General features: G+C 39.9%; 1 protein-coding gene across 3 annotated transcripts in view; it reads left to right on the forward strand.

Annotated features, from left to right (window-relative positions):
- The window catches only part of Egfr (epidermal growth factor receptor), a 196,663-nt gene that overhangs the window by 118,091 nt on the left and 52,756 nt on the right, over positions 1 to 25,816 (forward strand). For all 3 annotated transcript variants that reach the window (XM_048339589.1, XM_048339590.1, XM_048339591.1), the window contains exons 2-6: positions 16,873 to 17,024; positions 18,159 to 18,342; positions 22,647 to 22,781; positions 24,134 to 24,202; positions 25,550 to 25,668. In XM_048339589.1, coding sequence (XP_048195546.1) covers positions 16,873 to 17,024; positions 18,159 to 18,342; positions 22,647 to 22,781; positions 24,134 to 24,202; positions 25,550 to 25,668 — 659 coding nt within the window. The remainder of the gene's footprint in view (positions 1 to 16,872; positions 17,025 to 18,158; positions 18,343 to 22,646; positions 22,782 to 24,133; positions 24,203 to 25,549; positions 25,669 to 25,816) is intronic.

Below are 25,816 nucleotides of genomic sequence, written 5' to 3' on the forward strand. Positions count from 1 at the left end.
CTGAGGTTTTTTTTGCTCAAGATTGGCATTCTATCACTTAAGCCACCATGCCATTTCCAGGTTTGGGGGTTTTTTGGTGATTAATTTAGGATGAATCACAGTCTCACAGTCTCACACATTTGTCTGTTGAGGCTGGCTTCAAACCAGGATTCTCAGATCTCAGCCACTGGGCAGCTTGGATTACAGGTGTGAGCTACCAGGGCCCAGCAGTATCTACACTTGAAAAGACTGTAATGAACAGAATCTCCTGTGTGTCTCCGTGGAATTCATCTTAAATTGTCCCTAAGAGACAAAGTTCAAATAATATCTTATTATAAGATAAAGAAAGCTACGCAAATAGTACAGTAGAATTATGATACAGCAGCTTTAGCACTAACCACTGTACTTACATGTGAAGATTATTGGAACACTTAATAAGAAAATTATAAATGCAAAATAAGCAAAGTAACATAAAAGGAAAGTTGAAGGTAGGATTTTATTAAAAGATGTAAAACATTATTTGTGACCCATATGTAAATGTTCTCTAAAACAGTAGCTAATAATGAAATTATATCACATTTTCTTATCTGTTTATTTTACCCGTCTCATGGACTTGATAGGAATCTAAAGCCTAGGAGAAGCCCAAGCAAAGAAAAATACTTCCTCATCTAGGCCTGAAAGGAATTTGCCATCAGTTCCACTGATGTTTTGTTTTTCTTTTTTTATTATCTCTAAGTAGTTGTACAAAGCACTTTCTATTCAACATGTCAGCTGTGAGTACAAGGCATCTTGATCAATGTCACCCCTTCCATCATTCTCCTCCATCTCTCCCAACCTTCCTATCCCCACAATTTTCCTACTTCCATTTTCACAAATAAACATTGAATGTTATGGCTGCATTTTCCTATTTTTCTTCTCTTCTTTCGTCTATCTTTCTCCCCTGACCCTCCTGACACCCCAAGTTACAGGTTCCTGACGTTCATTTTGTTAGACTGTAAGTTAGCTGTTCAAAGGAATTATATGATTGGAATTCTCCCTTCATGTGCCACACTTTAGCTAATATATTCATGTATATGCACATGCCTCTGAACATGTTTACATATACATTTACAAATTAGATCTAACTTCCACATATCAGAGAAAACATGTATCCTTTGTCTCCTGAGGCTGACTTATTTCATTTATCATAACTTTTTTGAGGTACATTTTTGTTGGATTTTTTTTTTCAGTACAAGGTAAAGAACTGATGTGGAATCTTTGCACATACTAGTTGAATGCTCTGCCATTAAGCTATACTCCAGGTAAATCCCTACTGTTAATTGATGGGCTAAAGGTCTTATTTTTACTGCTCGACTGCTGTATTTTAATCAAACTTTTAAAATATTGAGTAAAACCAGTTGGAAATTTATATAGAGTACTAATGCAGATTAGTAATTCAACAAGATCTCTTCATCTTTGCTTGCTCATTCGTTTCTCAAAACAATACAAAGGCAAGAGAATGTTCTCAGATGATATGTTATCTTTTTAAAGAGGAAGCCCACCCAGTGAAACAACAGGATACTCCCCCAGGAACATGGCATGAGCAAGTGTGTCCACACACTTCCTCAGTGGCAGGATCCGGGAAGCCTGGAGAGGAAGGTATCTTGAAGGCAGCCCATACATGTGGGATTTGGGGAGGCCTGGAAAGGAGAGGAAACTGTGGGAAGGTACAGGGGTAAGAACAATGGTAAGAATCAGTTGTTATCTTAAAATTTCCATAAGGCCAGAAGGTAGACAAAGCAGATAGAGTGCATCCTCACAAAACATGCATCTCAACATGGAACTGGCTTCAGATCAGTGGAAACACAAGTTACCAATACAGCAGGGACTACTAGGCAACCTGAAATCTTTATTACTTTGAAAATTCTACATTTCCAACAGTCTTTTCATAAGATAAAGTGAGTTTTATAGATAACTTAAAATACTAAAAGAAAAATAATATAGAATAACCTATACATCCAAATTCCAATTTGGAATTTCCAATGACCCCAAAGAAGAAAATGCAGAAAATAAGGCCAGGGCCATGGCTCACACCTGTAATCCAAGCTACTCAGGAAGCTAAGATCTGAGGATCATGGTTCAAAGCCAGCCCAGGCAAGAAAGTCCATGAGACTCTTATCTCCAATTAACCACCAGAAAACCAGAAGTGGTGCTGTGGCTCAAATGGTAGAACACTAGCCTTGAGCTGAAGAGCCCAGGGCCAGAGTTCAAGCCCCACAACAAACCAAAAAAAGAAAAGAAAAAAAGAGAGAGAGAGAAAGTAAGGAAAGAAGGAAGGAAGGAAGGAAGGAAGGAAGGAAGGAAGGAAGGAAGGAAGGAAGGAAGGAAGGAGAAACTAAGTAGAAATGCAAGAAAACTGAAATTTTTTATTATTTTTAAGGATTTTTTTTATTGTCAAAGTGATGTACAGAGAGGTTACAGTTGCATATGTTAGGCATTGGATACATTTCTTTTTTTTTTTTTTTGGCCAGTCCTGGGCCTTGGACTCAGGGCCTGAGCACTGTCCCTGGCTTCTTCCCGCTCAAGGCTAGCACTCTGCCACTTGAGCCACAGCGCCGCTTCTGGCCATTTTCTGTATATGTGGTGCTGGGGAATCGAACCTAGGGCCTCGTGTATCCGAGGCAGGCACTCTTGCCACTAGGCTATATCCCCAGCCCTAGATACATTTCTTGTACTGTTTGTTACCTCCTCCCTCATTCCCCCCTCTCCCCTCCCCCTTTCATTTTCTCCCCATGAGTTGTTCAGTTGGTTTACACCAAACAGTTTTGCAAGTATTGCTTTTGTAGTCATCTTTTTATCCTGTGTCTCTCGATTTCGGTATTCCCTTTCACTTTCCTAGTTCTAATACCAGTATACACAGTTTCCAATGTACTCAGATAAGATAGAGTGATAGTGCAGGTACAACCACAGGAAGGGGATACAAGAAGATCATCAACAATAGAAGCTACGGTTTCCCATGGCATGTTGAAAGTAATTACAAAAGTGATATAACAGTCGTTTCCATAACATGGAGTTCATTACACTCAGCATCATCTTATGTGTTCATAAGGGTATAGCTATTGGGCTCTTGTGATCCTCTGCTGTGACTAGCCTAAACCTGTGCTAATTATTCCCTATGAGGGAGACCATAGAGTCCATGTTTCTTTGGGTCTGGCTCACTTCACTTAGTATAGTTTTTTCCAAGTCCTTCCATTTCCTTACAAATGGGGCAATGTCATTCTTTCTGAGAGAGGCATAAAATTCCATTGTGTCTATGTACCACATTTTCCTGATCCATTCATCTACTGAGGGGCATCTGGGTTGGTTCTATATTTTAGCTATGACAAATTGTGCTGCGATGAACATTGTTGTGCTGGTGGCTTTAGTGTGTTCTTGTTTGTGGCCTTTTGGATAGATACCCAAAAGTGGGGCTGCTGGGTCATAGAGGAGCTCTATGTTTAGCCTTCTGAGGAATCTCCATACCGCTTTCCAGAGTGGCTGAACCAGTTTACATTCCCATCAACAATGAAGTAGGGTTCCCTTTTGGCCACATACCCTCCAATATTTATTGTTGTTAGGAAAACTGAAAAAAAAGTTAAGGATGGTAAATTGTGAAACTAGGCACAGTGGAATCAATGGAGACCAATACTTGGCCAACACTTATTCTTCTAATCCAAAATAATTATGTTTATTTGCTTAATAAGGAATGTTGGAATATCTTCCCCAGACAACTTGAGGGTGATGATTTCTTTCTTCCTTGAGTTTATTAGGCACATCATTCCATTGTGTGTCTTGAGATGTCTAAAACCATGCATGTTCAATGTCACCTTGCCAGAGGCCTAATATATTTCTTCAAGGTAGTAAGTACTTATGATTCACTTTTGGAAGTTTATCTTTGTACTATCTTATTGAATGTTTTAGATGAATGAATGAATGAATGAAAAGAAGAATGAACAACCTCTTATGTCTCTAGAGTAGATCACAGAGCAGGGTGTACTGAGCCCTTGCTGATAGGCTGTATTATCATTCTGACCCCACGTGGTTGGTTCTGATGCTCTCCAGTTATTCCTGGTATTCACCTCAATTCTAGAAAAACAACTCAGCCAGCAAGTAAACAGTCCAGTGTGGGCAATATGATTCAGTCTTTGTCACTAGGGAGTGAGTTTTGTGGGGTCTGACTGGGATATGAAAGATAAGGCACGTGAATTGGGTGGGGAGTATGCCTAAAGTAATGAAATCCTGTCACTCCTGCCTCATTTTACCTCCGTGTCACCTTGCTAGGAATGGACATGGATTGTAAGGGCGTCTCTAGGCAAGGAAATGCCACACCCCAATTGGGATTACTCAGCTCACTTATTAGAAGCTGTGAAAGATATATCTAGTTGCCAAACAAGCATGACATGCCCAGGCCACGTCAGGGCTGGACCGAAGGGTCACACTCCCACTTATCACAAGCCATTCACATTTCCATGCAGTTTTCCATTCACCAGTCCTCTCCTGTACAAAGAAGGAAGGCAGGTCACAGGTGACAGGTTGGTGGTAAACTAAGAGCAGTCTGGAGTTTCAACAGAACTGGCTCCTCTGACGTCAAACTGGTCAGGTTTAAAAACCAGTTTTCATGTAGTTATTTCAGGAACCAGCCCCATTGGAATTTTGTATTTCCCCCTCCCTCTCATGGGCTCTTTTTGGGGCTTATTCTGTATCACTTATGTTCTTACTGTATCACTTATGTTCTCCTGTACCTACCCACATGGCTCCCTGTTCCTTGCCCTAGCTAGTGCCAGATGAACAAATTTATTCTCCTTCTGGGTTCCTCCAGAGGCAGGAGGTCAGGCACTTTTTTGAGAATTTTGCCTGAACCAAGGGCAGGGCTTTGAAAACTGTGAATTATCCTGCCAGTGTAGATAATGCTTTTGTTCTTGACCTATGAGTACTCTACATAAGGGCTGAGATACCCGTGCAAGAAGAGCAGGCTCTGAAAAGAGAGAACAGACTCACTGGAAGAGTATAAGTAGTAGCAAAGGAAGAGGAGGCATTGCCCCAAAAGAAATGTACCCTTTACCTGACTTATGTAACTGTAACCTCTCTGTATATCACCTTTATAATAACAATTTTAAAACAATATAAGTAGAGATTTTGGCTGACAGACCTTTAGAAAGGAAGTGGTATTATTCGCTGCAAAAGGATGTTTCTGCAGAGAGAAAAAGCCCCATACATGAGTAGGCAGTAGTCTGCAGCTACTAGAAAAACAGAACTCAGGGTCAGAGAAGAGGCACTTACTCATGCTTTCTCTAAGAAACAAAATCCAAGCAGAGCACATTTACTACTGTTTATATTTTCTTGTAGAGAGATTCTAAACTCCATCTAGGATATTGTCATTTTCTCTAGGAAGCCCTGCCCCATGCTCAATATTCAGTGAAGGATTACTTCAGCCATATTCAGGTCCAGTTCTATGTGAATAATATGCTCTCCTTCCTCCATGAATTTTTGTTCTTTGTTTCTATGTCCATTTGTACAACACAGTTGTGGAAACTAACTGCTAGGAAGGTATGTGACCAAGCACATAGTAGGCACTCAAAAAAGACACTTAAATAAAAGAAGAGAGATTGAAACAAAGTGAAAAGAGATTTGAATAAAATGAAAGGTCAGTGGGTATTCCTATCTGAAATCTTCAGTTTTAGTTATTCTATTTTTTATTATCTTTAAGTAGTTAATACAAAGAAGTTTCAATTCAGCATAACAATTTATAACTACAATGCATCTTGATCAATGTCACCCATCCCCTCAAGTTACCTAGTTGCATTTTCACATATGTGCATTGAATGTGATGATTATATTCATCTACCCTACCTCTCTCCATTCATCTGACTCAATTCAGCAACATCCCCCTCTCCGACCCCAACAACATATTTCAGCTTCCTGGTATTCATTCTGTTAACCTATGAGTTAGTCATTCAAAAGAACAATAGCATTGAGTATAATATACTTTAAATAATATGATTATACACACACGTATGTATGGTGCCATAAATGCTTATGTATGTACTTCAAAATTAGATCTACATATGAAAGAAAACATGCCCATTTTCTCCCTGAGCCTGATTTACTTTGTTGGTTGTTTTGTTGTTGTTGTTTCTGTTGTTGTTGTTGTTTGCCAGTCCTGGGCCTTGGACTCAGGGCCTGAGCACTGTCCCTGGCTTCTTTTTTGCTCAAGGCTAGCACTCTACCACTTGAGGCACAGCGCCACTTCTGGATATGTATATATATACATATATATATATATATGTATATATATACATATATATATATGCAGTGCTGAGGAATCAAACCCAGGGCTTCATGTATACAAGGCAAGCACTTTACCACTAGGCCATATTCCCAGCCCCCTGATTTACTTTGTTTAACAAAATTTTTCTGTGTCCATCCATTTCTCTCAAATTACATTGTGTACACATGCGTGTATGTATCAATTCCTCTGTCATAGTGCATCTAAGTATTGCCATCATTTGGCGATCATGAATATTGCACCAATGAACATGGATTTGCAAGTGTCTTTATTCTGATTTGTAATATTTTGGATAAATGCTCAGCAGTGGTATTGCTGGATCATAGGGTAATTCTATATTTAGTTTTTGTTTTGTTTTGTTTTTTGTTTTGGCCAGTCCTGGGGCTTGGACTCAGGGCCTGAGCACTGTCCCTGGCTTCTTTTTGTTCAAGGCTAGCACTCTGCCACTTGAGCCACAGCGCCACTTCTGGCCATTTTCTGTATATGTGGTGCTGGGGAATCGAACCCAGGGCCTCATGTATACGAGGCAAGCACTCTTGCCACTAGGCCATATCCCCAGCCCCTATATTTAGTTTTTTTAAGGAATTTCCAAACTGCTTTCCATAGTGTTTTACTAGTTGACATTCCCACCAACAGTGTATTAATAGGCTTCTTTTTCCCCACATCCCTTCCAGCATTTGTTAATTTTATTTCTAATAGTTCAGTAACAAGATAAATTCATTTGATGAGTACATCAAAGATGAGTATGTCATTCAAAGAGTATCTATGAAGACTGAGATGGATTGTCCTGTGCCTTAACATTATTGTTTTACAAAACAGTAGGGGAAGTAGATTGCTGGAGCCATTGGAGTTGTGTAGGCAGAAGCAATTGCCACAGTTACTGCCTTGGTCAGCCTGCCTGAATAAGCCTCAATGTCACATACTTTAAGATACTGGTGATTTATGAAGCTCTACACATCCACAGTCTCTTTACTGCTCACAACTACCCTGTGAAATAAATAGGGTTGGCTGAGTTCCCACAGTTTATGCCTGTAATCTTAGCTGCTCAGGAGGCTGAGATCTGAGGGTCACAATTTAAAGCCAGCCCAAGCAGAAAAGTCCATGAAACTGTTATCTCCCATTAACCACCAAAAAATCCGAAGTGGAGTTGTGGCTCAAGTGGTGAAGTACTATCCTGGGCACAAAAGCTCAGGAACAGTGCCCAGATCTTTATGTTAAATCCCAGTACTTGTACAAAAGAGAGAGAGGGAAAACAGTGTAACAGGCTGGAGAGTATAGGAAATGATACTGTCACAGACTTCTTGTTGATTGATAGGGGTTTGATGACTTCACTGAAAATATATTCGACCATCCCTCATTAAACTGTACTTCCTGTGAACCAAAAATTTCAGCTAATTCCCAAGAGAGTTACCCAATGTTATGGTAACCTAACTGGGTATATTATTATTGTTGTTGTTGCTGTTGTTGCTTATTTGGAAGTCCTGAGGTTTGAACTCAAGACCTCACATGTGTTAGGCTGTCATCTAACCACTGGCTATTTTTTGAGGAAGGTCCTTTCATACTTTTATTCTGTCTGGATTTGTCCTCGAACTGTGATGCTTCCATTCTCAGCCTTCTGAATACCTAAGATTAAGTGGTAAGCCACTGGCAATGCCTGGCCCATATTTTAATAATCATAATAAAGCTGGTTTGGAATTATTCTAATGGCTAGAAGGACAGTCATGGGGATGTAAGTCAAGAAGTTTTGATGTTCTGTTTCCCAACTCAAAAGAGTTGTTATTTTAAAGTCTTTGGATTGTTAACTTAATTAGAGTTATTTTAGTTCTGTTAGACATGCCAGAGTTTGGCGTGTTTAGTTCAGTAGACATATTATAATACACATGGCAAGTTATCAAAAATTTACAAGAACATTTTGTGTGTTACACATTCACTTGTTTCTAAGGTGCAATGTAGATTCAAATTCAGTTGAGAACTATTTCCTAGCTGTGAAATAAAATTCAGTAAGATAAAGAATCGCCTAGAAAAAGCAAAGTTTTTAAAAAAAATACCTTCGTAATTATTAATTTTTTCTATTCCACAGAACTCTGGATACCATCTACAATGAAAACTTAGATGTTACTTTTGCTTTATGACTCACAACCAAAGATTTCCTACTTTCCTATTACTACCAAATAAATACTGCAAGAATACATTTTGTCAGTCTAGTACTCTTATCATAATTTATAACTGTGTATATGTGTTTGTGGTGGGGCTGGGGAGGAGCTGAAACTCAGGGTCTAGGCTCTGGCCTTTAGCTTTTTGGCTCAAAGATAGCTCTCTACCACTTGAGCCACAACTCCACTTCTGGCTTCTTTCTGGTAACTGGAGATAAGAGTTTCAAAGACTTTCCTGCCTGGGCTGGCTTTGAACTGAGAGGCTCACATCTCAGTCTCCTAAGTGACTAGGAAAACTTATGATGTCTTGCGGTTGTTTTTTTTGTTTGTTTGTTTTGTTTTTGTTTTGAGACAAGATCTCACTGTACAGTTCAGGCTGGCCCTGAACTTTCAGTCCTCAAGCTTCTATCCCCTGAGTGTTAGGGTGATAGGTTGGATACTACCATGCCCAGCTTACAGCTTTGGATTTTTGGCTTGTTACTGTTTTGTTTGTTTTCAGTGCTTGGTTTTGAATCAAAACCTCATATTTTCTAAATAAACATCCTACCATTTGAGCCATGACTCTAGTCCCTTTCATTTTTGCTTATTTTTATGGTATATCATGCATTTGCCAAACTGGCCTCATACTGTAAGCATACTATCTCTGTCTCTGAGTTGCTAGGATTACAGAGATGCACCATCATCTCAGCCTTTGTAAGGTTTTCCTGGAATAAATTTCCCATATGTTCCTCAAAGCCAATATTAAACATTTACTTATAGATTAGAAAAATTGTCGTTTGTGTCCTTTTCAATTCTATTATCAACTTGAAGAAATAAGAAAAATGCCTAGAAACACACAATTCAGAAAAGACTATTGCTACTGACTTGATGTATTGTATTCATACATATATATTGATATTAATACACTTGCAAAGCAAGTTAAAATTTATCAAAAATCCTGATATAATGACATCTCTGGCAAGACCTCTGAGTCTCATTTATATGTATGTGTATGTGTATGCATATGTGTGTGTGTGTGTGTACATACCATTATGTAAAATCATTCCAGTTGAAAATTCCTTAAACTTCTTCACATCATAGTGGGGAAAAATTACCTGTATTTTAATGTTTAATTATATATGTTGCCTAGGCTAGAAAGACTTTATATTGACCAGTCATAAACTTGTGGATATTTTTGCTTTTCAGTACATTCTGCACTCTGAGCCTCCTCTTCCTTCAGACATATAGAAGTTAGAAAGGCAAAGAAACGCCCACCAATCATCCAAGATTTTAATCACATGGTCACTTGCTAGTTTCACAACAAAATTAAAATCACAATGTTGTCATGTGTGTACATTTCATATTCAGTGAAATCGTGTGTATGCATGTTTGTGTGTGTATGTGTGTGTGTGTGTGTGTGTGTGTGTGTGCTTCATTTCTTAGTGTTCCTGGGGGTATTAGTTCTAGGTCCTCTATGGATACCCAAATCTATGGGTGTTCAATTTCCTTGCATAATAGAATATTCACATATAATCTATACATTCTCTCCATTATCTATAACTAAAATAATGTTAGCACTATGCAAATAGCTGTAAAACTTTACTGTTTAAGAAATAATGACAAGAAAATGTGTACATGTTTGATACAGATACAATTTTACTTTTTTTACTCGTGTGGGCTTGTGCATGTGTGCATGCATACATGCAAGTACTGGGGCTTGAACTCAGGACCAGAATGCTCTTCCTTAGCTTTTTCACTCAAGTCTTGTACACTACCACTTGAGCCAAAGCCCTACTTGAGGCTTTTTGATGTTTAATTGAAGATAAGAGGCTCACAGACTTTCCTGCCTTGGCTGGCTTTTTTAACTACAATCCTCAGATCTCAGATGCTTCCTGAGTAGCTAGGATTGCCAACAGTACAACTTTATTTTTCCAATTTTTTTTCTATCTGTGGTTTTGAGAAACATGGGGAAGAGAAATTGACCATAAATATATAAATAATAATTTTAAGTAGTGGGAGAGTGTGACATACCATAAGCTAATGATGGTGCCAGGCAGGTCTTTTCTGAATGGATGACTGTTAAGTTGAAACCTTAGTGACCAAAAGGAGGTGAAGATGCCTAGACTGAGGGAGGGGAAGGAAAGCAATCCAAGCAGGTAGGACAGCTGTCAGTGGGCAAAAGCTGAGCCTGGTCTGAGAGAAATACTTGTGTGGCTGGGCTCCAGAACCAGGAGGAGAACAGGTGAAAGAAGACAGACCTATCTGGTCTGTAGATCAGAGGGACAAACTTGTTCTGATCCTAATTATACCAGGAAACTTACAGATGGCTGAAAACAAAAAGCTATGTGGTATGATTTCTACTCTAGGACAAGATGCTCTGTGGAAAATGGGATCAAGACAGAAGCAAAAGAGAATTTGGAGGCCATGGGGGAGGAATTTGCGAAAGCCCAACTACTTTGGCAGCTATGACTATGTAATTGAGAAAACAACAAATTAAAGCAATTATGAATCTACGTGGGCATTTCCAAAAGTGTCAAGTGGATTTAGGCAACTCTGGAAAAACTTGTTTTAAGATAGTGTCTTAATTAGTAATAGAGATTTGCCCAGGCTTGTGGGCAAGGAGAGATATATACCCCATAATGGTACCAGAAAGCTAGAACTCATCTCATAAAACCAGAGGCACTGAACATTTAAAGGAAAGCAGATTATTTTTATTTTCAGTTATGATAAAATGGAGAAATGTGTGTGTGTGCGCGCACGTGCGCATACATACATGTGCATGCTCAGCACACACTTGAGCTTGAATTTAGGGCCTTGAGCTTTCACTTGGCTTTCTGCTCAAGGCTAGTTCTCTACTACTTGGCCCACAGCTTTATTTTGGCTGCTTGGTGGTTAATTGGAGATAAGTATCATAGACTTCTTCTTAGTCTGGCTTCAAACCTCAATCCTCATATCTCATCTTTCTGAATAGCTAAGATGACAGGCATGAGCCACCAGACCCTGAGTTGGCCTTACGTGTAAGTCCCAGAATAATGTACTGATAACTTGCACTGATATTAAAAACTATATATAGTATACAATAGTACATAATATATCATATAATTGTAATATATATCACATACTATATATTATATTGCATATATATATACACTATAAAACATACTAAGTGTAACAACTAAACAAAGATTCATCTCAAAAACACCATGCTGAGAAATAAGCTTTATGACAAAGGGCAATACTGTTTGATTCCATTCAAGTTCCAAAACAGGCAAACTGTCCTGCAATGAAAACAAGTTAAGATGAGGTAGACTCATGGGTATGGGACAACCTAGCAGGGAGTGGCATCCAGGTGCTATTGGCCTTCTCTATCAGGATGGCTTTTAGGTTGGAAAAGCATACATGCTCGGTGAAACTCATCAAATGCAATGCTTCTGCTTCATCCTCTCACAGTTTGTACATAATCCCTCAAAAACTAACAACTTTATATATTGAACTGTAGTGAGAGACTATGCTAAAGAGTGTGAAGATATGTACCTTGTTTTCAGTGCATTGAAAGAATCGGTGGGATACAATATGATAAAATGAATACAGCAAAAATGTTCACATAAGAATGTTAACAGTACAATTCTTCCCACTTTTATGTACATATTTTAGTCTTCATAAAATGTTTTGGAGACCTGAGTCAAAGGATGCATTTCGTTAGCATTTGACTTCAGGTTATAGCAAACTGCTGGGATTTTATGGAGCTTGATATCCTTTTAAATTGTCAGGTTTTCAAATGATCAGGCCTAAAATAAAAGCGAAGTTCTCTTTGACTAAATCACTTAAGCATCCAATCTTAAATGCGTGTTTGTATGAATTTTTTAAAGGACAGTGAGTTCCCTTTTTTCTCTGTTGATTTGACAAAAATTGAATGTTTAGTGTCTAACACCTGAGGAAGATATTAAACAGTTATAAACATCTCCAGTTTAGACAGTACATTCGAGCAGTGTAGCTTGTCTCAAGTTCGCTAATGTCTGTCTAGATGCATGGTTGTTATATTGCTGTCACCTTTTGATAGTTAACTATAATAAAGTTGAAACATATCCTCTATTCCTTCAATCTTCAAAGGAATTCTGGAAGGTTAATATTGTTTTTAATATTTTAATTGAGGAGAGCCTGGCTCATAGAGCTCAAGGACATGATTTACATGACTTCCTAGCATCAATCCCCAGCACCAAAAAAAGGAGAAAAAAAAACACAACACTTTTGTTCTTTTATGTTAAATCTACCTAACTAGTGTGTGATTATTTTTTTTAATAATTTAATGTAGGTAGTCTCAAATTATGGTAAATGGTTGATATAAAGATGAAACCAGTATTACACTATTTCAATTAGGAAATGTAATCTACTTCTGTTACTTTTGTATGTATATGTTGTCAAGATTCAAAGCCAGAGTTATGCATTATAAATCTATCTCTACCACTGAGCTACCCCTGTACCCCTAAACTAGTTTCCTCTGATCTCCATTCTAGATTTTACTCATATAAAGTGTCATTAGTGGTCATTTTGAAACTTGAGTAATTAGCTCCAGATAATCTTCGCTGGATGTGCACTTATTGAATGAAATATTAAACCAACTTCACCTTTATTCCCAAGCATAGATGTTTGGGAAGCTAGGCATTTAGGATTTTTTAAGTGCTTTTTTTAAACCACATTAAATTTTCTGCATGTAGCTTTCTTAGTATTTTGGTCTATTTCTCAGAATAGGTTTCCAATGTAGTAGCATCATGACACAGAATTTAAATGTGTCAAAAATATACAATGTTGTTATTTCTCACATGTATGATCTTTCGTTCTGGTGTAACAGTAATTCATTCTTATTGTACTTTATGACAGGCCATGAGTACTAATCATACATAAATACTGTAGGTATTCATCAACATTTTTGAACCTTTCTGAAAGTTTGTTTTTTAAAATTAGAGTGCTTGAGTTTGAACTCACTTTCAAAATAAATACTCTACTGCTTGAGCCACATCTCCTGCCCATAAAAGTGTTGTTCTGTTTTGTTTTGGTTTTGCTATAAGTACTAATCTCTTTTTTTTTTTTTTGCTAGTTATGTGGCATGAATTCAGGGCCTGGGCATTGCCCCTGGATATTTTGCTCAAGGCTAGCACTCTACCACTTAAGCCATAGCTCAGTATCTGGCTTTTTCAGTGGTTAACTGGAGATAAGAATCTCACAGACTATCCTGCCTGGGCTGGCTTCAAACTGTTATCCTCAAATACCAGCCTCTTGAGTAGCTAGGATTACAGATGTGAGCTAGTGGCACCCAGCTATAAGTACTAATCTTAGTATCCTATTTGCCTCTGCTGTACTGACAAAATTTACTTACCTATTAGTTTAGCAATAAAGTGATGCTTAGGATTCATATGAAAGGAATTTACAAGTTGATATCCTTGATCATTTAAAATAAAAGCATTGTTTCTTGTTGTCATCCCTCTGTAAATTGAAGAAACCTTTCTGAAACATGCTCCACACCTAGATTCTGGTGGACTGTGCTCACTTGGCTGACTTGAACAGAGTGGCCAGTATTTAGGGTAACATGGGACATAGCTGATCAGTTAGGGGAAAGATACAGGCCACAGTCAGCTTAGAAAGCAGCTGATGTTCCATGATGTGTCAGTTGAAAGGTCATGTGTTATTATCAAAAGCCTGATGTCTTTATGAACCTAGAACTGGTACACCAGTCTGGCTCTATCTGCATGCATCAGAATGGTTATACCCCTCCTCCAAGTTGTATCTGCCATCAAAGCATCTCATTCACTCCTGAGTAAAAATCAAACATTGAACATTTAGCCAAGTAAAAGTTATGGTTGGAAGAGTCATAGAATCCTCTTGCCTCTGCAGGCAGGAGACAGGGACTCTGACTTGTGGACTTGCACAATTCCCATATTAAGAGCCCTCTTCACTACCACGGAATTTGAATGAGAATTGGAGGGAAGAAGAGGGAAATCCCCACAGCATTAAAGAGGATATGAAGATTGCTTCAGAGTTAATGTTTGTGTAAATACCTTGGGTTTGATTATGTAGTGTCTGAACATGTGCTCATCAATAGGGCTCTGTTTATGCAAGGGAAAATTGATGCTTTAAGAATAATTCCCATGGAGAGGAAACTATAAAATAGAAATGTGGGGCTGGGAATATGGCCTAGTGGCAAGAGTGCTTAACTCGTATACAGGAAGCCCTGGGTTTGATTCCTCAGCACCACATATATAGAAAATGGCCAGAAGTGGCACTGTGGCTCAAGTGGCAGAGTGCTAGCCTTGAGCAAAAACAAAAAAAAAAAGAAGCCAGGGACAGTGCTCAGGCCCTGAGTTCAAGCAAGGCACAGGACTGGGAAAATAAATAAATAAATAAATAAATAATAGAAATGTATTTATTTATTTAGTTTCTTGTTTATTTATTCAGTGCTTGTACTGGAGCTTGAACTCGGGACCAGAACATTGTCTCTTAGCTTTTTCATTCATGGCCGAGCTCCTTGAGCATCAGCTCCACTTCTGGCGTGTGTGTGTGTATGTGTGTGTGTGTGGGTGGGTGGGTGGGTGGGTGGGTGGGTGTGGGTGGGTGTGTGTGCGTGTGTGTGTGTGTGTGTGTGTGTGTGTGTGTGTGTGTGTGTGTGTAATTGGAGATGAAAGCTTCCTGCCTGCTTGTGGTGACTCTGAACTGCAGTCTTCACATCTCAGCTTCTGGGTAGCTAAGATTTACAGAACCTTCTCTGCTTAGCTTACAAATTTATTTTTAAAAGAGCTCCTGATTTTGTGCACTGCCTCCTGGTGACTATGAGTGTTGAGATAGAACCTTTGCAGACAGTTTCTGGCCAGGTCTGAATCAAATGTCTAAAGCCAGAGGCCATATTTCTTCACTCAGAATAATTCTGGTTCAAAGTATAGTCCTTTAACAAGCTTCCTGCTTCCAAAGTCCCAAGCTTCTTTTTTTTTGTTAAGCTTGCCTAAACATGCCTTTCAAAGAGCTGGGTTTGTAAATATCACTTTATTATAACCCTTTGCTTTTAAATACAGGCTGCCAAATACATATAGTCCAACTTTGCTGCTTAAGTCCAAGCGTTTTTTGGAATAGGTTGGGTATCTTGACATGTGAAGCATTTTGTATGCGGCCAAAAGGCACTGTACCCACACCTGCACTGGTAGATTAACAGAATGGTTCCTCAAAAATGTTATCTTAGTCTTCTGGTTATATTTCTGACTATTCTATAATTTGACTTTTGATTTATTCTTTGATATATTTCTTTAGAGGAATAGTCTTAATCTCCAGCCAGTTGGGCTTTTTATGTTGCTATTTTTGTTTTTGTCCATTGTGGGGCTTGGATTTGGGGCCTGGGCACTGTCTCTGAGTTTTTTTGCTCAGGGCTAGTGCTTTCACTATAACTACAGCTCCATTTCTGATTTTCTGGTGGTTAATTGGAGATAAGAGTCTTAGGAACTTGCCTGCCTAGATGACTTCAGACCATGATCCTCAGCTCTCAGCCTCCTGAGCAGCTAGGATTACAGGCATGAGTCCCCAGCACCTGCGAGCTGGGCTCTTAAGTTACTCTTTATTGTTTATTTTTAGATGTGTAGCATTGTGGTTCAAAAATATCACTTAGCATCATACATATTTATCAAAATGAACTCCAGGAAGTGAAAACAAGAGATTTTTTTCTTTGTTGCTGTTTTCATTTCCTTTTCTTTTTGTCTTGTTTGTTCATTTAGATGTCTTTGGGAGGATAAGGGTTGGCACAAGAATGCAGGGGCAAAGGATTAAAAAAAGTAAAGCAGTGGTACTTACTAGACAGTGTGTTGAAAATGAACTACAATTTGTGGGTGGGGACAGGAGGGAAAAACTGGGAGAGAATGAGAGAAGGGATGACATTTACTCTTTACCTGACTTACGTAACTGTAACCCCTCTGTACATCACCTTTATAATAACAATTTAATTTTTAATGCAAAAAATTGCCTATTGTACATTATGTCTGTCAGCATTCTTGGCACACACAACAATGTGACATGTTAACTTGTGGTATAGCAAAATAATCACTGTGTACTTATGTTTTATATCACAATTGTATTATTAAATAATCTTGATATTTATCTTTGTCTACGGGAGCTCTTAAGACTATTAGGTCTTAAGGGCTGCATTAGAATGTTCATTTCTTCCCTCTTCAGTCTTTAACATGGTTTTGTTTGGGTATTTTTCTGTAACATGACCCCATTTATCATAGGAATGAGCTCTCTCTTATCATGGATTATATTTTATATAATCTTAAATACCTCTTATCACCTCAGCCTTGCATGTGCTTGGATCAGAGTTTATGTTCTAAGTGACTGGCAAGCACAAAGCTGGTCAGCATTGTTTTGTTGTAGTTTCACTATTTTACTCTGCATTTCCTGAGAGATCTTTTTTCCCTTCTGTTTCAGTTTGCCAAGGCACAAGCAACAGGCTCACCCAGCTAGGCACTTTTGAAGACCACTTTCTGAGCTTGCAAAGGATGTTCAATAACTGTGAAGTGATTCTTGGGAATTTGGAAATTACCTACGTGCAAAGGAATTATGATCTTTCCTTCTTAAAGGTTAGTTCAATGAATGTACTTATCCTACTGAAATATAATAGAACAAAATATGTATAGGTAAGAGCCTTGGCAGAATTTAGCTCGGGTGTTTACTTTTGCTGTGGCAGGTATAAGTCCAAGGAACTATAGGTAAGCATTTTATGAGAAGGTCACTTAACAACTCTAGTCCAGGTTACAGGTGGAAAAGAAAACTGGGGAGAAATATCCCTCCATCATCACAGACCCAGATGTTAATTGTAGTCCAGATACATGGCATGGCAGGTTTTAAAAAGTAGTTATAATAAGCCAGGTACTAATAGTATATTCTTATAATCCTAGCTGCTCAGGAGGCTGAGATCTGAGGATTGTGGTTCCAAGCCAGTATGAGCAGGAAAATCCATGAGATTCTTATCTCCAATTAACCACCAAAAAAAGCAGAAAAGGCCAGAAATGGAGCTATGGCTCAAGTGATACAGCACTAGCCTTGAATGAAGAAGCTAAGCACTGTAAACTGAGGCTCTGAATTCAATCCCCAGTACTAACACACACACACACACACACACACACACACACACACGTCATAATAAAAATCTAAAAGCCTAGCTTTGTATCATGCACTTAGATTGTTATAAATACTCACACCATAGCAGATTTTGAGCTATCAGAGATTTACAAAACTTCACAAAATTCCTCACTATTTACCAGTACATTCTTGTGAGTCCGTAGAAGCCAGCTCTGAAGGTTTTAGAGTTTGGTTGGGAGGCAGTTGAGCTTTCATGGGGCTTCACCTTCTCTTCTGGATTTTCCCTCCCAGCTTTCCTCCTTCTTTCTCTCCTCCTTTCCTTTCTTTCTTTTTCTAAGAAGTTGTGTGAGATAGATACAAAGTAATTTCTCATTCCCTTTCTCACATGGATGTGTTGCACACTAAGTTGGGGGGTGGTGCAACATGCTAAATACTGCACAGCCTGCACAAACAAGGCTTCCATGGGGGATAAAATCCTACCACATCTGTTTCCCCAGTGACATTAACATTTATCTACTACTCGTGTACACTGTTGTGAAATTAGGTGTCCTGGGAGCTTCCAAACCCATTTTAGCCATGATCTCTTGAGTTTCACAAGAAAGAAATAACATGTCCATGGTTGATCTTCCTAGACCATCCAGGAGGTTGCTGGCTATGTCCTCATTGCACTGAACACGGTGGAGAGGATTCCCCTGGAGAACTTGCAGATCATCAGAGGAAATGCACTCTACGAGAACACCTATGCCCTGGCAGTCCTGTCTAACTATGGGGCAAATAAAACGGGGCTGAGGGAGCTGCCCATGAGGAACTTACAGGGTGAGAGCTGGATGCCAGGGAAGGGTGACGATTCTGGGTGCTATCTGGTTATTTTACTTCTGAGAAGACTTGTTTTCATCAACCACTCCTCAAATGTTTGTGTTGCAAGAGCCAGAAGGTGGAAGTTACAAAAGGGATGCTTGGTAATGCCATGGAAATGGTAGGTTTCAGTTAGGTACCAGTTTTTTCCATTGGCTGAAGGAAAATATTTAGAGTGCTGATAAGAAATAGTAAGAATTCTGGGTAAAATAGAAAAAGAGTACAGCCATTGGCCTGGACTGAAATGGAGAGTTTGTGTGCGCATGTGTAGAGAGTATATAAGCTGCTAGCCTTATATCTTTAGACCTCAACCTCACGTACAAAGGACACACTTGTTCCTCATCTGCTTCAGGGCTGTGTTTCAAGACCACAGCAGATACCTGAACCTCAGGCCAAATCAAAATCCATACAGGCTATACTTTCCAATATATGACTACTTTTGATCATTTAGTTTATTAGTTAGGGACCAAGATAATAACAATAATAATAACTACACAATTACTAAAATACTGCATCAAAGCTATGTGGTAGTCATTGCCTGCTATCTTTCTCATAATTAGATTATCATACTATAATAATTTGGCCCACACATGACCACAATAGCTGGCCCTGTAAGAAGATAAATTGCCAGTGAAAGACAACCTACTGTGCCTTCAATAGCCTGCCCATACTTGAGACAGTGTGGAAGATGATGGTGCGGCATGGGAACTAAGGATAAAGAGAGAAGGTTTTGCAGAAGTTTGAATTCTCTTGTGCTCTATCCTTGGAAGAAACTAGATGATGATAGAAGAAAGACAAATTCACCAACAATTTAAAAAAAAACTGGATCTAGGGGCTGGGGATATGGCCTAGTGGCAAGAGTGCCTGCCTCATATACATGAGGCCCTGGGTTCGATTCCCCAGCACCACATATATAGAAAACAGCCAGAAGTGGCACTGTGGCTCAAGTGGCAGAGTGCTAGCCTTGAGCAAAAAGAAGCCAGGGACAGTGTTCAGGCCCTGAGTCCAAGCCCCAGGACTGGCCAAAAAACAAACAAAAAAACTGGATCTAAGTGTGCTGTTGGCTTACTCTTATAATCCTAGCTACTTAAGAAGCTGAGATCTGAGAGTCATGGTTCGAAGCCAGCCAAGGCAGGAAAGTTCATGAGACATTCATCTCCAGTGAACCACCAAAATGCCAGAAGTGGAGCGGTATCTCAAACAATAGAATGCTAGCCTCGAGCTCAGAGACAGAACCCAGACCCAGAGTTTAAGCCCCAGGACTAGTATAAATACATACATGCTGGAGATAACAGTTGGTCCTTCGCCTTATAGAAAGTTAAACTTGGTAACTTGGCAAATTGCCACAGTTTTCCTTCAAAGCATATGTTATACTGTCTTTTTATAAATGAAGAATTAACAATAACATAGTATTCACAAAAACCCTATGGTAAGGAAGAGAGAGCCAGAAATGGACACCCAATATTTTCCTGTTATTCTTCACCTTCCCCACAGTTCTGATCAAGAAAAAGATAAGGTGAACAAAAAAATAAGGGTCAGATGGAGTCTGTTCTGAGTGACAGCTACCTTGTATGCAGGCTGAACTAGGATGGGACTCTGCATCCAAAACCAAGGACAGAAGTAGTGCTCACATCCCTGGCTCCCTAGTTTCCCTCCCTATTAATTAACTGCCTTAAGAAATCCTACAGACCACTTTTAACTGCTCAGAGCACCACCCCGCACTTTCCATGTCTACACTAGTACTTATCTGTATTTCCGCACATTTTGTGAAATGGCCTGTTACATTCCTTCCATGCGCCTCCCTCTGTCTTGTTTTGCACATCATGACACCAGACAGCAGACTGAGAGTCCCTTCCTAGAGCCAGACTGTCTGGGTTCCAGCCCTGGCTCCATCACTCAATCACTCACCAACTAGACATCTCTGGCACACATTCTTTGCCCTGTGTGTCTCAGTATCCTTGATTCTAACTGTGCATGACATATCTGCAACTTAGAGAATATTTTAGGAAGTACAAGTGAAGCATGAAGCAGCTGTGTCCGAGGTTTTGATTGTTTCTCTCTCTCTCTCTCTCTCTCTCTCTCTCTCTCTCTCTCTCTCTCTCTCTCTCTTTTTCTCTTTCTCTCTCTCTGTGGGGGGGGGTCGGGTGTTCTGGAATCGAACCCAGGTTTTCACACATGCTGAGCATACACTTACCACTATACTTACTACTCCTCAGATCCATCTTCATTCTTTTAGTGCCAGTACTTGGACTTGAACTCAGGGCCTGGGCTCTATCATTTAGCTTTTTCACCTCAAGGCTGGCACTCTACTATTTGAGCCACAGCTCAACTTCTCAAATTTTATTTTTAAAGCAGTTAAGATTCTATAGATCCAAATTCTTTAAAGTACTACCATTTATAATTAATCTAATGCCTGTCACAAAGTGAGTATTCATTAAATATTGGGGGGAATAATAAAATTGACTCTCCTTGTGCCTTTCCCTTGGAGGTAACTCCTGGCATCCACTTCATCCTTCTGCCTCCCCTACTTCTTAGGATGGCTGATGGCCCTGGAAGAACCATACCTCTTTCTTCTATCCCCTGTCCTCATTGCCACTGCAGTCTTGATGTTCCTATCCTGTGTTTCCAGACCTGACTACTTGTAACTGGCCCCATGAGTATGTTCCCTTGATCCTGCTGTCACCTCTGATCTCCATACCTGCTCTCAAGAGTTTGGCCTTCTTCTGCAATCTCTGTAGTCTTTCCTATCCAGGGAGAAAACTATCTACCTGTCTCCACTCTGTACCTTTGCTCTAAGTCTGCTGTCTTTAGGAAGCCTTCAGCACTCCCAGCTCTTCAGGCCCATAAATACATACCTGATGAACATGTCATAGATCTCATTCCTTCCAGCAGCTTTCCTGGGAGAGTCCTGCCTTGCCCATGTTGGCACTCTGTGGACCTGACTCATCCACTCCCTGCCTGTGGGATGCTGAATATCATTTAATGCAAGAAGGGTTTCCCCACCACATTTAAAGAGTCATTGAACCATTGTGTGGATTAATAAAAAATGATTCTACATCAACCGCTCTAGTGACAGGCCTTCTGGCTGTTGTCTCCTGTGAGCTCAAGGCTGTTAAACTGTGTGACTGCCTTGCTGGAGAAGTTCTAAAAGAGGAGCCAGCAGGTTAAATTTGTCTCTGCAGATTCCAAAGCATCTGGCAAGTGCCTTGGACACATAAATTATCTCATTTTTTTCTGCAGTATTGGGTTTTGAATTCAAGGCTTTGTGCTTGCTAGGAAAACACTCTGCCTCTGAATGGTCCCTCCAGCTCCTTTTTGCACTAGCTGTTTTGAGGTAATGTCTTTTTGCCCAAGTACATGCTTGGGGCATCATCCTCTTTATTCATATTTCCTGCCTATTGGGATGACCATCTCACATCCCCATGCCCTGCTTCTTCCACTGAGATGTAATCTTCTTTTGCTCAAGATGACCCGAAATGTTGCTCCCACTCTCAGCATCCTGCATAGCTGATTTGCCAAGCACATGATCTCAGAAGATTTCATTAGCATTTTACTTGAGTTATCCTCAAACCATGACACTCCTGATCTTAGCCTCCCACATAGCTGGGATTGCAGGGGTGAACCACTGTGTTCAGCTCATAAATGTTTTTGTTTATTATCATTGATGCAATGCTCTCCTTTCATACACATTTGACTTTATTCTAATCCCTGGGGGGTTTTGTTCTTTCTTGAAACAATTAGCTCCATGAATTTTACCTTCTTTGTCTTCATTATACATCCAAATTGATCTGGTCCCATATCAGATCCATACTCTTTCTTCCAATGAAACTCTTCCAGAAGTATCTGGGAGCAGGATACTTTCAACTATCCAGCTAAGTGAAGGTCATCCACCTTGTCCTGGAATTCTTGGTCAACAGTTGTTATGAATTCTGCATGCCCCATCTGCCCGTTCCATTATCCAATCATTCCAGTCTATTAACTCTGCCACAACCCACCCCATTCATCCTGCGCTCTTCCTCTCTCCAATATTTCTAAATCCCTAATCATAATTCAGAGCCCAGTTCAAGAGAAAGCTTGATTCTGCCATGACACTATCAAACTATGTTTTCATCTGTCTTAGCAAGTTTTCTATAGGGCTGAACATGAGATTTTGTTTGTACACTGACATCTGTCCAACAGAACCTGAAATGTAAAGAAATATATACAGACTTCTTGGGAATTTAAAGGAGATAGAAACTTGGCTTACTATGGTTCTGTTCATGCAGAAATCCTGATTGGTGCTGTGCGATTCAGCAACAACCCAGACCTCTGCAATGTAGACACCATCCAATGGCGGGACATCGTCAACTATGAGTTTCTGAAAAACATGTCAATGGACTTGCAGAACCACTTGAGCAGCTGTAAGTGTGCAGCTCCAACAATCGGTGTGGATATACAATGTTGAGGCAGGGAAGAGAGAATTTACCCTTAAGTCACATTCATTAAATTAAGAAGAAAAAAAACAGATTTAGTCACTAGGAGAGCTTTTGTGTAAGACACAGGTAAAATTCAAAGTTAACCTTTCAGTATTTTATGTATTTATATAATTGGGGGTTGGGGAGTGGTACTGGGGCTTGAACTTAAGTCCTTCTTTTTTTTTTTTTGGTGCCAGTCTAGGGCTTGAACTCAGAGCCTGGGTGCTGTCTATGAACTTTTGTGCTCAAGACTAGTACTCTGCCTACCACATGAACTATGTCTTCACTTCTGATTTTGTGCTAGTTAGTAAGAGATTCAAGTCTTGGGGATTTTTCTGCCTGTGCTGGCTTTGAACCTCAGTCCTCAGCCTCCTGAGTAGTTAAGATACCCCAGGGTGGGCTGGGGATATAGCCTAGTGGCAAGAGTGCCTGCCTCGGATACACGAGGCCCTAGGTTCGATTCCCCAGCACCACATATACAGAAAACGGCCAGAAGCGGCGCTGTGGCTCAAGTGGCAGAGTGCTAGCCTTGAGCGGGAAGAAGCCAGGGACAGTGCTCAGGCCCTGAGTCCAAGGCCCAGGACTGGCCAAAAAAAAAAAAAAAAAGATACCCCAGGGTAACTATCCCATCAGTCACTTAGAACTGGACATAGAAGAAGGTAATGGTGCATATGAGGGGCCTGACCAGATTAGATACCTCAACACCATAGTGAAAGATGCCAGAACATTCTCCAAGCCTAGATAGATTGCAACTCAAAACCCTTAAGTGCATTTAAATTCTCACTTATGTATCTTTGACTCATAAAGAATTACTGGTTAGCTGGGTTTCTACAGATGAAGTGTAAATAAAAGCAGTGCATGGCTTTTATGGAAATCTGCTTCATTACCCTGTGATCCAACTGAGAATAAGAAATTTAACTAGAGGTGTGGCTCAAGTAGTCAGCTATAAATGAAAAAGCTAAGAGATAACTAACACAAGACCATGAGTTAAATCACCAGTATGGGCACAAAAGAAAATAATAAAGGGAAGGAAAAAAGGGAAGGGAAGGGAAGGGAGGGAGGGAAGAAGGAAGGAGGGAATAAAGAAAGGAAGGAAGGGAGGGAGGGAAGGGAGGGAGGGAGGGAGGGAGGGAGGGAGGGAGGGAGGGAGGGGAGAAAGGGAGGAGAAAGAGAGAGATTTAAACTTTTCCTTATTACTAGAACAGTAGCCAAAATCTTAGGAAAGGTATTATTAGTATATCTTATCCTTGGTTCACTTTTACTAAGATACAAATTTAACATCTAGCTTTATATTCCAGGCCAAAAATGTGATCCAAGTTGTCCCAATGGAAGCTGTTGGGGTGCAGGAGAAGAAAATTGCCAGAAACGTAAGTCAGTGGACAATCCCTTGGTAGAGCCCTCCCCCTGTGTGCAGAGGTCAGGTCACTGCGACCTCTTTCCTGCCACTATGCAGGTGGATAGATTTTCCTCCCTGAGAATCTGAAAATTCTTTCCTCATGACAGCCACCATCTGACAGTCTTGAATGGTAGTCTTGTGAATCTCTCTTCATGTGGTTGATCCAGTGTGGACACTTGGGGCATGTCAGCCTGTCACAAACAAGTGGAAGGAAGCCACCTGTACCCCAGTCATTCCTTCTGGACAATATGTGTAACATCATCTCCCAGGAATAAAAGAATTACCTATGCTGGCTTTTGTCTATATGGAAGATTTTCCAGTGTTTCTGCAAAAGCTATTATTATTATTATCCTTTCTTTGGGAAAGAGATGTTAATTTACCTGATCATGGTTGCTGGCTTATATGCTCAATGACAAAGGAATATGTGAATATATCAGCAGTAAGACTGACAAATTCTCCTTAAGCTTCATTGTGATATAACGGTTGAATTCCTTTAAATAGTACTACCTGCCTTGTCACTAATGTCTAATTATTACGATCTAAAAGTTTTGGACTTGATCTAACTTAGTCCTCCCCTTAGTGATCCCCGCACTATCACTGTATCTCATCTGAGTACCCTGGATACTGTATATACTGGTATTAGAACTAGGGAAGTGAAAGGCAATATCAAAATCAAGAGACAAAGGATAAAAAGACAAATGACTCCAAAAGCAATACTTGCAAAACCATTTGGTGTAAACCAACTGAACAATTTATGGGGGGAGAGGGGAAGGGGGGAAGGGGGAATGAGGGAGGAGATAACAAATAGTACAAAAAAATGTACCCATGGCCTTATGATGAAACTGTAACCCCTCTGTACATCACTTTGTCAATAAATAATTATTTTTTAAAAAAATAATAAATAAATAAATATGACCCAGGTGTCAGTGGCTCACATCTATAATTCTAGCTAAGATCTGAGGCTGAGATCTGAGGATCGCAGTTCAAAGCTAGCATTGGCAGGCAAGTTTGTGAGAGTCTTATCTCCAATTAACTACTGGAAAAAAAGAACAGCTATGACTCAAGTGGTAGAGGGCTAGCCTTGAGTTAAAAAGCTAAGGGACAGTATCTAGGCCCTGAGTTCAAGCCTCAGGACTGGCACAAACAAGTATATATATATGCAAAAAGATACCATGAAGAAGGGCATGATTTGATACATTTGGCTGCATGGTGCTACCTGGGAACTTAAGCCACAGAATCACTAAACCTCATCCTTTCATCTTCTCCTCTGTGTAGCTGGAAAATGATTTGCTCACTAGCAACCTTCCCTCTTTTTCAGTCTCCAAAATCATCTGTGCCCAGCAGTGTTCACGGCGTTGTCGTGGGAAGTCCCCTAGTGACTGCTGTCATAACCAATGTGCTGCTGGCTGCACTGGGCCTAGGGAGAGCGACTGTCTGGTAAGACCCACCTTTCTATGGAGTCAGGCTACTGCTGCTATGTACCTACCTATCTGCCAACTGTGACAGGGGGCCTTCTGTGGTACACATTCATCTACTGACATCAGTAAGGGCAGACACCGCCCTTTCCTAGTGACTTTACCACTTA

Source organism: Perognathus longimembris, chromosome 2 (assembly GCF_023159225.1).
Source record: "Perognathus longimembris pacificus isolate PPM17 chromosome 2, ASM2315922v1, whole genome shotgun sequence".
Lineage (NCBI taxonomy): Eukaryota > Metazoa > Chordata > Mammalia > Rodentia > Heteromyidae > Perognathus > Perognathus longimembris.